The sequence below is a fragment of the Metopolophium dirhodum genome, chromosome 1, assembly GCF_019925205.1.
Source record: "Metopolophium dirhodum isolate CAU chromosome 1, ASM1992520v1, whole genome shotgun sequence".
Lineage (NCBI taxonomy): Eukaryota > Metazoa > Arthropoda > Insecta > Hemiptera > Aphididae > Metopolophium > Metopolophium dirhodum.
Genome location: NC_083560.1, coordinates 33,502,145 through 33,518,505, shown reverse-complemented (window position 1 = coordinate 33,518,505; position 16,361 = coordinate 33,502,145). Strand labels below are relative to the sequence as shown.

At 33.2% G+C, this 16,361-nt stretch overlaps 2 protein-coding genes and 1 pseudogene across 2 annotated transcripts; 2 read left to right on the top strand and 1 right to left on the bottom strand.

Annotated features, from left to right (window-relative positions):
• Positions 1 to 4,994: 4,994 nt before the first annotated feature.
• Positions 4,995 to 6,008, top strand: LOC132936833 (uncharacterized). Its single transcript, XM_061003613.1, has one exon. It carries the CDS (start codon positions 5,215 to 5,217, stop codon positions 5,776 to 5,778), a length of 564 nt encoding a protein of 187 aa, XP_060859596.1. The 5' UTR covers positions 4,995 to 5,214; the 3' UTR covers positions 5,779 to 6,008.
• Positions 6,009 to 6,502: 494 nt separating this feature from the next.
• Positions 6,503 to 7,294, bottom strand: LOC132936757 (uncharacterized; annotated as a pseudogene).
• Positions 7,295 to 14,128: 6,834 nt separating this feature from the next.
• On the top strand, positions 14,129 to 14,638 carry LOC132933692 (uncharacterized). The gene has a single exon (XM_060999972.1). It carries the CDS (start codon positions 14,129 to 14,131, stop codon positions 14,636 to 14,638), a length of 510 nt encoding a protein of 169 aa, XP_060855955.1.
• Positions 14,639 to 16,361: the final 1,723 nt, after the last annotated feature.

The window sequence follows — 16,361 nt, the reverse complement described above, 5'->3', positions numbered from 1 at the left end:
CTTCTTACAATTTCTCTTGTCTGTACTAGACCTCTGACATAACCTTTTTTTCGCTTAAGACTAAAGACATATTGTGCAAGACGCTCAAGTATAAAAATTTATAATTTAACGAATTAAAAAAAGTGATAACTATTATGTGATAATACTCTCAAATGCATGTTTCCCAAACAAAATGTATAATATCTATGAATGATAAACCTCCTATGTGTTCTCAAAAATATTTTTGGCACATAGGAGGTTTTTCAAAATCATTTTAAAATCATCAACACATAGGAGATTAAGTTTATCATTTTTCATTTATTTTGCCATGAACGTAGCTTATCAGAGTTTTTATCATATTGTGGCATATTTTTTCCTGAATCCAGGATTATCAACATCTCAAAAACGTACATTTTGCACATAGGAGGTTTGTTCCCGTCAACGACGATATTATACTTACTGCAAGTTACGAGTATTACTATATTATAATACGGCTAAGTATATTTTCCTCGATAACGTGGCCATTCGTCATTAGTGAATATGAATAGTTTATTAGGTATAATGCTCACGATTTGGTTCTATGTTAATATTATAGTGACGCCATAGGTTAAGTCAGACATATTAATTGGTATACTAATGGGTGGCTCCATATTCACGCAACCTCAAGATGCTTCTTTTTTATTCTAATCTCACATTATACTTATTGTGCTTGAATGTATAGATTGTATATAAAAAAATAAAAAAAATAATATGTCTGACTTATATTTTCACTGTATAAAATTTGATTACAAATTATCAATAATAGATTTTATTAAAATGTACATAACTAATATTTTCACGCGATTGCCACCGTCCGGTATTCGCTCCTAAATAGAACGATTTGTCTCATTATTAGGTTATATGTCACTGCAGTAATATTCAATACAACAATACCTAATAATATTTAAAACAATATTATAAATTAAATGCAAACAATATCTGGTTTATTATTACTATTACGTTTAATCGTATGATTCTGCTGTGACTCAAAAACTTCTCTACCGATTCTGACGAAAATGTTAAGGATTGTTCTTAGAGTTAACAGAAAAGTTAAGAGAACCACGTTCGGCAATATGCCAAGAGCTATTAATATGTGAACTGAGGTACAATAAAACCGAGGTAAATACACCTTTGATATAACTCTGTTTTAATTCTTTAAATTTGTACTACTAATCTTTTTATTGATTGATTTATTATAAATTTTTTTTACATCCAATTAACCCAAAAGCCACGACCACCATAACTAAAAAGCTACCTATACCTTCCTATGTCCATTTTTCCTAGATCGCAAGTACTTATACTGTTTATAAAATATTTTTTCAGTGTAGTTACAAGGTGGTCACGATGGGTATCTACATTTTATTTACGATTTGTCATATGAAATGAAAACGACAATCGCAGTGAAGAGAGGTGAAATAATTTAATGGTTGATAATAAAAACAAACCTAAAATACAATCAGATCTGTCATACCTGTGTCGTTTCAACTGAGGTTGAAATAAATAACACATCTATATCAAATCTTAATTTCAAATAAATTGTTTTTCGTCTTGTCGGGTTTACTGGCCATGACGAGAACACACCTTTCAGACGGTGACGGAAAGCAGGCATATACATAAAAAACCCAAAGCGACGTGGGCACGAATGAACTGCAAGAACTACTATTTACGTATATTTAATGTTTGTTTTTACCACATTTCGTCACTCTTATCAACGCGTGATAGCAAGGTCAATTTCCTCGGCCCCCTTTCTTGAGAAATTCAGAAATCCGACTACGCTAATCGTTTGTGCTCGGTTTTGCCGTTTGTGCCCGGTAGTCTTACGTTTGTGCCCCGTTTCAACTAGCGTATTACAGTGCACTATTGTTTCGGGATGTATGCACATTAAATAAGATTCAAAACTGTTGTTATATACATTTAATATTAGTATTCAAACCATGTAAACACAAGTGCGTGTACATTGTCGTTTTCTAATAGATACTTATGCAGTTACGATATAGCTATGCAACACTTTTACTATCGCTTTCTTTATTATATACGGATACGGGATGGCCTCAATTATTCATATATATATAGGGTCATAGAGCCTTTGATTTATGTAATATTCACTTGCACAGAAGCCGTTGTACGGTTGTGTATAGTCACAGATAATTGTCCAAGTTGGGCGTTACTTATAGCACTTAGCTTGGAAGTTTAAGACATATTTAACAGGAAAATAATATGATGACAATAAATAATAACAATAACAATAACAAAAGAGGATAAATTAGGTTTACATCAATTTTAAAATAATCACGAACAAAGTGTGTTAGTTTTACGTGAGAAAAACTGGTCGGTAAGTAATTCTGATGGTATTATCAGCTATTGTGTATGTAAGTACAGTTGAATAATGTAGGATACTCTCGTCCATTAGGAACTTTCTAATGCACTTACTTACATATTATATTCCCGTTACATTTTATAAAAAATAACATTTCCTTAGTTTTTATCGGAGAATGAGTTTTCAATAGTTGAATTGTCATTCCATATGCAGGTAAAATATAGTCATTAACAATAAGATAAATACAAAAACGACTAGGTATGGTTTTAAACAAGTACAGGATGCGTACTTCGACAAAGAATAAAATAAATAGATGTTGAGAAAAATCGTCCGGATAAAAGCCAAGGACTATAATATATACTATAATATTATGTACAATTATAAGCTTATAATTACAGCTCCATCGCGTCGTCCGCACGCATATAGGTAAATATTATCCAAACTCGACGACTGAAACATAGTTTATAGCTTATACTTTACAGTAAAATCACGATTGGATTACATTCGTTAAGTACCTATACCTATGTACTATACGTCTAATATTAAGGCGTCCTTGAATCCATGACAGCATGAAAAAATATCGCGTTAGTCATAAGTTTAGGGTGTCAGGTGAGTAGACAAAGAGTGGTTCTTTTGTGAAAACTTGAGTCATATTGCTCATGACCCGAGAGTCATGTGGTCAAGTCAGGTCGCCAACCACAAGCCGAGACCCCAAAAAGTCGGAACGTCGTGGATTTTATTTATTTTGTAGTACCAGGAATGAGGAAATTTTAACAATAAGAATACGCAAAGAAAACATGACACACTATTTCGGGTAAAATATTAATATAATATTTAAAATTGGCACTGAGAAAGCCGTCGGCATAAGACTCGGACAGAGAGATAAATAAAAAAAACACATACCATAATAATAACAATAAATCAAACAATATGGCAATAATATGACTCAGAAGTTATAGGGATACCGTCCACGGTGTTAAAGAAATATATACAAATTATTCAGGCACGTTACCACCATGTTCTTGTATGTGCCGTCCGATGGTGCTACGGCGATCGCGGAGCTCTACTCCAACATGGTACTTGAATCGGCGTATGGAGAGAAAGTGTCGTCCGTCGGCTTAGTCGGCCGAAAACGCACGAAAAGACGATGTGGGACAGAGACGGTGGGAGTGAAAATAACAGAGAAAGAGCATGTGGAGACGTAATTATTCGGCCGATATCCCTACACACGGTATTAGTCGGCGTGGCCCAGAGCATGGAGACGAAAGAGGGGAGCGTGTGTGTGTTTGCCGCATCAGCAGGTATTGTCGTCGATCGGCGGACTTGGACCCACGGGACAAAGTCGCTATCGCACGCACACGCTACATACCTATCACTGCAGCATAATGCGTACAGTCGATGGTCAACTAGTCACCTAACTTTGATCGTCACAGAAACCTCCCTGTAGAAGTTGGTACACGTGGGAACAAACTTCTACACTGAAAAACAGAACATGATGTGGGTGACGTGTATGACTATAACGATACTGTGCGTTGGGGGACCTCGGTTACTTCGACCGGTTGAAGTGGACCCGGTCCTGGTGTGATGTACCGACGCAAGTGGATGATATTATAGGTCCCTATAATTCAGTTTGTTTCGGCTTCGGCTACCGTGTAGGCATTTTGTGACGAAACGCGCATAATAACGTATGGTCCTAGATACAGCAAAAAGAATTTGTGGATTTGCTTATCGACGCCTTGGTTCGTTGACATAGATCACACGTGCGTATCACTAAACTTACACGGGTCTGGAGGTGTTTGAAAAAACAGAAATCGAGAATAGCGAGAATACATTTCTTTGGCCCTACGTGTCCGAAGTGGTGATGTACCGAAACGATGAGTTCATCGACTCGATGGTTTGGGACACAGACCAACCACTGGTCGCTGCTTGCGTGTCGGCGATAGAAAAGAACACCTTCAACAAGGCAGTAGTACTGACTTTGTGGCCAGGCCTCTGGACTGTCTCCGTTAAGGAGATCGATAATCTTTTTTAATGGTGGGTCGTCTTTTTGCTAGGACAAGATAGCTTGGAAACATGGTAGTTGTCGATCACGTTCTTTACGAACACTTATAGGGGTGGTTAGTAGAATACTGGGACCACTTAGTGACCTGGATACCTCTTCATTCCGTCCTGCTGGGTTTCGCGATTATGCGTCCAGGATATTATCAGACCCGGGAATATAGGTGATACGCAAAACGAATTGTTGCAAAAGTAGGGTCCAACGAGTAAGACGCGCATTCCTCAGATTGCACTGGAAAAGGAACGTCAACGCTTGGTGGTCCGTGAGCACCTAAACAGGATATCCCCAGAGGTGTTCCCATAGGGTATACTACATATACGCCGTATACTCTCAAGATATTTTGTCAGAACTATGGGTATACTGCGTATACTCTCAAATTATATACAAAAGTAAAAAAAAACTGGTTTTGGTTACTCAGAAAATGCTACGAAAGTTAATTATTATTTATGACGCTGATAACGGAAATATGACACTTATATCTTACAACTATTATTAGATTCTCAGAAAACAAGAAACGAACTATCGCGTTAGATGGATTAGATTAGATGATGGAAATGCGTCTGACTCTGAACACGATTAATTTAATCAGTACATCCGTTACCGCCGACTTGTAACATTTTATTATTTTTATAAATCGATTGTGCGTTGTGTGATCTACCGTTCTTTGTTTACCGCGAATAAGTTCTTAATTCTTTTATTAATTATTAATTACTAACGTATTCATTTTATTTGAGCAGTTTTATTAATTTATTTAATTGAGTTTAATTAACTATCCTAATCTGTTTTACTGTATAAAGTGTTATTTAAATTTTTATCAAATATGAGTTCGAATTTTAAACGTGAAAGCGGAACACTTGATAGTTTTTTTATGCCCCGAGAAAAAAAACCTAAAAATGCGACTAATACTGCCATTTGTGCTACTAGTTCACACGAGCTAGTGATGCCCAATGAAGATAATTTTGTTAGTGATAGTCAAATCGATAATCAAATACAAGATGTATGGGATACTTCCAAAATTTGGCGGACATTAGGTTTTTCTGAATTTGAAAGTGTAGTTGACTTCCGTTCAAGAAATGTTTTTTCTAGTTGCATGAAAGCATTAAATATACTCCCAACTTCAACAGCTGATTGTGAACGAGGGTTTTCCGATATGAATTTGACAATAACTGATTTAAGGACTAGATTAAACATTGAAAATGTGTCAGATTTGATGTTCATCTCTATCAATGGCCCTTCAGTTGCAGATTTTAATCCTAGACCTTATATTAAAATTTGGTTAAGAGATCACCGTTCTGCCGTTTCCACTCCTAGAGGTAAAGAAAGAAAAGAAATAGACGACGAAAATAAGATGCAGAAATTATTTTTTAACAATTTATTTAATTAATTTTTTTAGTATTTGTATATTTTCATATTTTATTGACTTATAAAGGTAATTTCAAGCTTTTTTTAAAAGTTTGATTTTTTTTTTCATATTTTTAACACATCCTTTATAATTATAGACCACAGTAAAAATATTTGTATATTATTAAATATTCATGTTTATTACTAAATCATGGATCTTCACCTTGACTAGAGTCGTAGTATACTCTCAAAAAAAATATTGGGAACACCTCTGGATATCCCAGAACAAGCGACAAGAGTTCTAACTCGGTAATGGAGTTATTCCGTTCCGCGGAGTTCAGGATACGGTTGGTGAACAGAATCGTTCGGAGTTGTCCGTCAGACTAATTTGGAACAGCTCGGCTCAACCCCACATCGGTCTGATAATAAAATACCTGATTGAACAAGGGGTGTGAGAGGTACTGTTCGGTAAACGATTGCTTCACGTTGTTGAACATTTTGAGCTCCTATTCTCCAAACTTCCACGGCACACCTTGCTTAATGAGATTGATCAAAGGGGCAATTAATGAAGCGTGATGATCGGTGAACTTCTGGTAGAAATTGCAGAAACCAATGAACGACTGCAATTCTTTTTTAGTACGTGGTTTGGGAAAGCCGCGGATGGCTATAAGCTTCTCGGGGTCCATGGACATTCCGGACGAACTAATAATATGGCCCAGATACTTGATCTGCTGTTTAACGAATTCTGGTTAAGTCCAGGGCGGTCACTAAAATTGAGGATGAGATAAGTATTTAGCTTTAGCAATCCAGGTCATAGCATGAGTGTTGATCCCCACTGGTAAGTGGTATTGAAAGAGTTGGAAAATGTCATTCCAAATTTTTCTTTGTGTGGCCGCAGACCAAAACTGCTGACGGAACAACTTCTTTACCTCCTCATAGGTGGTTGGAACAGGCATAAGTGAATCAAACCATACTCGGGAACATCTGGTCAACCACCGTTGAAACAGTTCAACACGTTGATCGTCGTGTGGACAATTATACAAGAAGTATTGGTCCGGCTGGTTTAAGAACTTCTCTGGGTACACATTCTGATGATGACCAGTGAACTCGGACACAACATCAGTAAAACGTTCCGATTCACTAACTGATGCAGACACATTAGACTGGCCATACGGATTTGGTAATTGTCGAGAGTCATTGATATGGCACTCCGTCGAATTGTATGTCAGCTGGAATGTTAGCGCTTGAGATGTAGGATGAGTCGGAAGGTACCTTTAAATCAGATTGTATCTGTTTCACAGTTTCCTTAAGGGATTTGACGTCGGCGTGGATCTTCGCTACACTGTCATCGGTTTTTGTGTATGTAGTTCGCTGTTCAATCGAGTTGCGGTGAAGAGTGACGATATATTTTCAGTTTTATCCACTCGAAACTCAACTGCATCTTGCCGTTTGGCAAAACCACTAAACTGATTTTCCAGACGGTCAAACCGTTGTGCATGATCGCTGGCATGGCCATTAATAATAGCGATAAGATCGGCAGGAGTAGGTTCAACGTACATGTCCCCAGCCCAACCCAATAAAAATTTTAACATTTTTTTCAACTCAACATTTAGCAGTCAATTAGCAACAATTTGCAAGACTATTTTCACAATTTGCAAGCCTTTAGTTGAATCATAAAATAAAAAAACTAAGGGTGGGGCTGGGGACATGTGTCTCCCACCCCATCCATACCATCGAAAACACATTTTTAAATTTTTCTTGAACCATCATTTAGCAGCCAATTAGCAACGATTTGCAAGCTAGTTGTCGAAGTTTGCAATTCAATATTTCATCTGTTATACGCATTTCCGAAATTTGCACATGTCGCCAGCCCAGCGCCGTGGATTTTATATATTTTGTAGTACCAGAAATGAGGAAATCCTAACAATAATAATACGCAAAGAAAACATGACACACTATTTCGTGTAAAATATTAATATATTATATAAAATCCACGGCGCTCCGACCTTTTGGGGTCTCGGCTCTTGGTTGGTGACCTGACTCGACCACATGACTCTCAGGTCATGAGTAATATGACTCGAGTTGTCACACTTTTAATTATTACACTTTTATTTCGAAAAATATTAACGTTTTAGAAAATATTTTATTTACAGAATTGTAGTAAATCATCTCTACAAATCATCGTTAGCTTACAAATTAGAGTGAATCGGCCTATTATGAAAATGTATGGTAAGACATTATCTGTGTTTGTGTGTGGATTATTTATGACCCGAGGGAGTTTACTAGTTTTATAAATTGGGAGAGTTTACCACCACCCATCAATTTGAGTTACTAAATATTTGGTAACCCCATTTCTTAGATTACTGGCAATCAAACTTTGCTCAACGCTGAATAATACACCGCTTGCGTATATTTATATAATATATTATATATAGGTAGGTATATCGTATTTATGTATGAGTATTCGTATCGGATTAAATTACTCCGTGGAAGGCGACTTCCAATGTAAATTGTATTACAATATTATCGATTCAACCTTTATGGTTTTGAATGGTTAGACGTAAATATTATATCGAAACCTCGATAATCATTATATTGGTTTTATGAACGGGTACCTAGCATGCATAAATGGAGCAATTCGAATCTGCGTGGAATGGAAACTTGAGTTAGTCAATTATATCACAGATGTAACGATGCCTCATAAGCCGTATATCTAATATTACCTCAGTCCGCTCTGAGTAAGATCAATATATTTAATAAACACGTATTTTTTGGCAATACATTTAATATTACAAAAAACGATAACGTATAATCATACATTCATACGTTATACAAATACATAAAATATTTATAATATAGAATATTATATAAACATTAAAATGAACAATGAAAACAATATACATCGCAGGTACCTATGTGTATTGTAATATTAGGTACAGTTATACATTTAAATGCAACAGTTGATTTTTTTTGATTTTTTCAGTTTTTGAAAAAATTACCTATATTATCATACTACCTATATATGCATTATACCTACCTACATGGGTATATTCAAGTTTATTGCTTCATTGAAATGCTTACTATGTACATACCTATTAGAGACATTACACTTCATTCATCGAGTTTGAGTTTTTTTTCTAATATCCTGTGTTTGTAATTTTCTCCTGGCTTCTGAGCATTCGTCACATCAATGCCCGAATTCAATTCAGTTGTAATTTTGCCAAACTTTTTGTGTGTGCGTCTTAGATTAGTGTACACTATAAAGTACAAAATAATTTTCTTAAGGTTCATCTTTGTAATTTTAAGCAATTTAGAAAACCTATCAAACCCGTGGCATCTATTAATGGTAATAGATTATATGTCTTTGGTATAATTTTGTGCCAAAAATCTAACAAAGTAACACTATTACGTGTATAATATTGAAAATATTAGTAGTTTGATTTACACATTGATTTTTATAACTTACGATAGTATTTTGAAATTTTTTTTTAATGATCCTAAGGATATTTATGTGCTTAAGACGATGGTGTGATTTAAAATTTAATATATCTGATTATTGTATACATATTATAAGTTATAATTAAGTAAAATTATTAAGTTTGTGGTAAACTGACAATCGGGCTAATTGCGTGGTTTACCAGGTTGCAGGTAACAAGACCGTTGTGATGAGGATTTCTTCTTGTTGATTGAATAAAATTAAGCTCGTTGAATTGTAAAAGACGTTTATTAAGATTTTACTCTGGTGTATAAATTATAAATTATATAATTCTGGTGCTGAGTGCCGTGAAGATGCTTGTGATGGCAATGGGTGAACATTTCTGATTACAGACCATTTTAGGTCTGCTTTTATAGGGGTCTCCTACTCCCCTACCTGCCTCCTTGCCAATCGACTTATCCGTATTGCTCACAGTGTGCTATCTATATCCTGCACGCTTAGTTGTGCAAAAAGTCGTATCACTGTGTCCATGGTTGTCAATCATTTATTAGATACTACTTTCCTGTTTCTATTTATGCGTTATGTACATAAATATATCTTTATACAATATACATGTAAAAATATATAATTATGTACGTTATATACATATATATATGTGCCCATTTCCCATTGTTTTATAGGCGATTGACAATTTCGTATATCTGATGTGATTTTTTCTAAAGATTACTTTTTAGGTAATGTAATTGGTGGTTTATAATGGATTGCCAATTAAACTTCCTCACTATCTTAGTTGTGTATCTTATTTCTATTACTTATTATACCTGTTTGTTAATTACTTATTCTCCTTATTCGATTTACATTGTTGTAATAATTATATTTGCATTATTTATTATATCTGCATGTTATCTACTTATACTCATCATTTGGTATACGTAGGAGTAAAGGGACGTCATCCGTTACAAGTTCACAACTCGCGTTGTATTACCTAGGTACTGTGTAAACCAAATTTTACGAAATTTACTGTAATATTTTTATCTACTATAAAAAAACTATAAAGTATATCAAAACTATAATCACACCAGTGTAAATAGTGTAATAATCACTCCAGTGTAAATAGTGTAATAAACACAAAAAAAACATTTAAGGTTACATAAAATAAATTATTTATTCGTTATACATTGTTATTGTAGTATATGAATAATACACTATATATTTGAGTAAACTTGTAAATTAATGTACCAGGTAAGCTCATACTCGGGTGTAGGAACACAAACGCAATTAAAACATATTTTGCAATACAAAAGAATATTAGCCAACCAACATTCCTTAACGATTACGTAACAATCTTTCCGAGACGTCCATACAATAAAAAAAAATGTCCATATATGGATACACAACATGAATACGCGGACATGCGCAATTCACATAACAAACACGAACCATCAATTCTGACGTTACGTTATAACAATAGAGTGGGGATAAAACAATCGCTTTCTTATATAAACGCCACGCACAGACAATAGACTCTTTATAGTAGTACACTCAGCGGAACACGGCAGATTAACACAGATGACCTCGTCAACGGCATCAGCAGCAAAACCACACAACACCGACCAGTTTTTCTTTCGACATGAAATTAATCTTTCTTCACAAAGTTAACTTACTATTGCGTTTGTTCTAAAACCAAGATATCGCAGTGTAAATCGTAAATTGTTAATAACGTGCATTGACTCGTCACAATCGGAGACGTACACATTCCAACGAGAGTTTACACATCTTGCTCGATACAACACGAGGTAAGAGAATATACATAATATGTTTTACAATCGAAGACAAATTATCAATTCGGTACTCAACTAATAATATTCAGTAGTAGGTTAAAAGTTACAATAAGCATGCCATCTTAACTAGTTACTTCCTGTATAATCTGCCGCCTTGCTGCGCATTTCCCATACTCTCCATGACATATTCACCATCACACAAAACATATATAAGCTATTTTTATAAAACGTATTATGTGCTCATATCGCTACTACCATAGATAATATAAGATTCTTATATTACCTATAGCTACAACATTGTTACACGAATTTTCGCCAGGGACAAAATATTCGTTCTGATAAAAGTTTGACAGAAAGTAATGTTTCATTTTTTGATTGTTGGACAAAAAGTCCAAAAATACTAGATATTCTATTACATTTTTATTTATAATTATATTATATTATATAGGTAATAGGTAGGTTAAAAATCATAGTGTAATAGGTATTTCTTTTTTATAATTAATATTAATATTATATTATATATATATGTTACGGTCAATGACGAAAATTGAACATTTACGTTATTAACCGGTCATTAACGTTATAAGCCAAGTTGCTAGGTTAATTTCGTAAACTACCGGGCAATGACGTCAGTTTCCAAGATGATAGATTATTGTTGAAAATTACAAAACAAAATAAAACAATTTTACCTCAATGACCGAATATTATTAACCTAACCGAACGTTATTAACCATTGACTGTTGGTCAATTACGTAAATGACTGAAAATACACATAATTGAATTAATTAAAGACTACAGTTATTAATATTTGTCTTACTATTTTTTTTTATTATAAATGATATAATATATTTATTATTATTTATTAATTATATTTTTTTCGCAAGGCATGCTGTTGTGACATTTTGAGTTACACAAAAGTTACTATTCCCGCTAATCGACAAGTGCATTTGATTCTTCTGTACTTTAGTTTGCAATTGCACCTTCTGTAACCTTGTGATCCAGTGACACTACTAAAACCTGCAGCTTCTCTCTGCGTAATTTCTTTTTCGCTATTTACAGATTCCAATTCAACGAAACATTCTTTGTAGGGATCGATTTGTGATCGAGTATACAAATTACAGTAATGCCGTTTTCTCTGTACCTAATAAAAGATAATCATTTTTTAATTCAAATAAATATATCTAAATAATCTTGTTAGATAACCACGGCATTATAGAACTTAGCCATCGGTTATGTGCCTATGTATTATTGTATTAATATTATTATGGTTTGCTCGAGGAACTATCGCTGGTTATCGATGATATTAATAAATAATACAATACACTAATGTAGTAACGTGTGTGGATAAATAACAGTGACCCGTAGGTAAGTTATAAATGCATAATTTACAACCACGTCCAACGAGAGTTGGGAATTGACGTGAATAAAAAAATAATACTCGTGTTTACAACATTAACCATCATGTGTCGCCACTTCCGTAAATTACCAATCATTTACGTAAATTTGTACTGTACAAGGTCATTTTGGACATTGGCCGGGCTTTAACGTAAATATCATTTTCGTCATTGACCGTAACATATATATACAATAATTAATAATAATGAGTTGACAATAGAAGAGTTTTTCGCATACATCATTGTGTAAGAAAACGTCATTTTTATTAAATTATTATTATTATTGTAGAGTGATTGGATGTTTGAATTGACTATTTTTTTAATTTAACATATTTAAAAGAACGATTTGATCTTATATATTTTTGAACTTACTCTTATATTATTGGAGGAACAACATATTGCCCTTAAATAATGCACTTTAATATCTTTTATTAATATAATTTTTTTGTTTTTATCATCTACATCTCTATTCATAATAATATGACGTATGCTATTGACTTTATAACGAGTTCTTTTAATTTCAGCCCCATTAACACAAACTAATGGTTCATCACTAATACGATTGAGTACAGTTTTTATTTAAATAAGGTTTGAGGTCCCACACGAAAATGTATTCAGACTTAGGACTGACAACTTAAACGTAGTCTAGTATCTAAGACTTTAATAAATAAAGGTCCCGAATTGGCTCACCTATTAGTACAAAACAAATGTGTTAATTAACACAAGCTAATGGTTCATGACTACTAAGATTGAGTTCAGTTTTTATTTCAATAAGCTTTAAGGAATTAAATATTTTCCTAGGTCTAACATTAATTAAACTACATAATTTTCCCTTACTAAATATTTAATTCAACTAGAATTGTAAAAGAGGGTCTTGCTGACATTTTTGAAATTCTTTGTATTGCTTCCTACCTCTTTGATCATAAGTGAACAAAAGGACCATGTTTTTTTTAAATAAAGTTCATTTATTTCTCTTACGACAGTCTCTAATAACAAACAACTGTTTTCTTCGAATGATGTTGTCAATGCAATATCTAAGGGGGTTTAGTAAATTCCCACACTAAACATAGCAGGTAAGCGGGTACTAATGTAAGGTCCCTCACGGAAAAAAATACACCCATACGTAAGTTCCCACATGAAAATGTATTCGAACTTAGGACTGACTACTTAAACGTAGTCTAGTATCTAAGACTCTAATAAATAAAGGTCCCAAATTGGCTCACCTATTGGCACAAAATTACCAAGAAGTAAACCCAAAATGCCTGATGAAATATAACATTTCAGGTGCCGATTATTTATTTTTCACTACATTTATATGATCCACAGATCTCATGCATTGTTTATTGTGTTCTGGTTTATAATCGAAAGCAGATATTCTGTCGTTTAATTATTTCAAGGGAAAAAGTTTTAATGCTTTTAAGTGGCTTTTTAAAATAAAACTCTTAATGTAATTAGCACAACCTTCCAACAAATCATGAATAATATGTACATCATAAAAATCAAATTCAAATATAATGTAATATGAATAAAATGTGTTACATTTTTTAAATAAATATTAAATTTAATAGAATATTTTGTATTTTTGGACTTTTTGTCCAACTTTTTTCAAAATAAACTTTTTGACAGATTATCAATCTGATTTTTTTAACAAGTTATATATTAATAACATGTATGTTTTGTATGCTTACAGACGCACACTCTACACATTGCGAATCGTACGAATATCAAGCATACATCTGGGGATATTTACATAACTTGTGCTGTACCTGTGTGTCAATAAAAATGAAAGCAATATATTCTGTCGTTTTTTACACATCGTTAGCAATTGCATTATCTTCACCCAATGTTTCCACGTTCTGTGGAAACGATGAACAGATCGAAGATTTAAGAACGGCGTTAATAACACAGGAATCCATTTACACAGCGTTGACAACACTGAGCGCAATACCGATAACCGGTGCGACGTTAGCGTTCGCGCAAGTGATGATGTCCAGCCGGTTTGCTTTGCGTTTGCAAGAAGGATTTGATGAAATGGAAAGTTCGTTAAATAAGGATCATAGAGACTACAAACAGTGTTCAGAAATCTTGGAAATGTCAGTAACAGCAACCACAGTCATGAAGTCAATTAGTTTTGGATTCTCTCTGACATCAATGATACCGGGTGTCGGTTTGGCATTATTAATTCCGAGGTTATTTACATCGATATCTGCTATGGCCATTATAAGAGAAAGATTAGCAGTTTGGCAAAATGCTGGTTGCCAATATGCTACAACAAGAGATTGTAATATATAGGTGAATCAATAAATGTATATTAATGATATGATTTCAATATGATTTGATTGTAAACGATAATAACACCTATATATTAATTTTATCATAAAATAAATATTATAAATTATACTGTATTATGTTTGATTTCATTTATTAAAAAACTATCTGTGATAAGTTAGTTAATCCATTTTTTGGGTGTATATTTGTATCTAGTTAATTTACAACACTAGTTGTATGTATACAGTGTTATAGTAGTCAGTACAAAACGTATATCCGTGTTATCGTTTCATATTATTATTATTTGTATTTATTATGATGTCCTAGTCTAGGACATCACTCCTAGTTGTATTTATTAATCTGAGAATAGTTTAGTTTATAATTTTAAATAACATGTATAATATAAGACCGTGTGGTGATACCACTTAGGTACTGATCAGATATATATTATTATTTGCACGACGCTAACGTTTGGTATTCACAGGCAATATTATATTATAATAGGTCATTAGCCTTCCACGTGCGTTCCCGAATCTATGGCGTAATATACTTTTTATCCCATAACCAAATCATTTAAATGTAAGAAAATATAAATTAATATCACCACTTACAATAATAGTCAATACAATATATTATTTATATAAATGAATATACATAAATGGAATATTTTATAAATTAATAGGTAATTATAATTCATTATATTATTCTGTATTTATATATTAAAACTGTAAAAGCGTAAGAGTATTTATGACTGTCATGGTCAAACACTTTTAGAGTTTTACCAAAAATAGATTTTTAAATGGATTAATCTCATGTCATTATTCTTATTTCATTTACTAAACATATTTTATTTTTAGTTGTAGTTAAGTAAGTTGAGTGGTAACTTAAAATTCCTTTTTCAGCTTCGTGACTGCAGACTCTTAGTACATCTTTAGGTGGGTAAGTTAATTTTCCTATGCTCTATATGGAAATCAAACACGTAAGATGTTCAGTTGATTCTGTAAAAGCATCATAGCAGCTAGTACCTACAATAAATAACAAAGTTTTATTATTTTTTACAACAAATCCGGTAATATAACCTGTGGTGTTTTCTACTAGTTGATTTAAATTGATCAGTCTATTACAGTGGTCTTGAAACTTTTTGAAAGTATGTTAATATAAATATTAAATAGTTAGTTAATAAAATGATCAATGCACTTAGGCCTTATCTCAAAATATTTATCGTTTTTATAAATAAATACTATTTCTATAAATTTATGTTTTTAAAAAGTACCTACCTACATCATAAAACTTACACGACATTTTTTGAATAGAATTTGATATATTTATATCTCGGCATGTGGCTGAACATAACTTTCAAATTACTGTAGTCTGTAAGCTATTAATTATTGAAAACACTCTCCTTTTCAATTAACAATTTTTGATAAAGGTACGTCCGGACGCGTCCCTCTGGTACTATCAGTACTATATCATTGTATATCTGTTTTCGAAGAAAGGCTTCCACCAAAATTTGCTGCTCTCCTAAAAGTGCTGCCCGTGGCGATTGCTGTTTTTCCTCTACCCTAAATTCGCCACTGGATATAGATAGTTAAAACCATCATTTACGAGTTTTGGTTTAAAATGAGTTGAAATTATATGAAACGTTATTACATTTATGATATAATTTTTCATGACTTTGGAAGGTTTTCTTATTTATATAGCAGGGGTCACCAAGTGGTGGCCAACAGACAAGAAAAAATAAAATAAA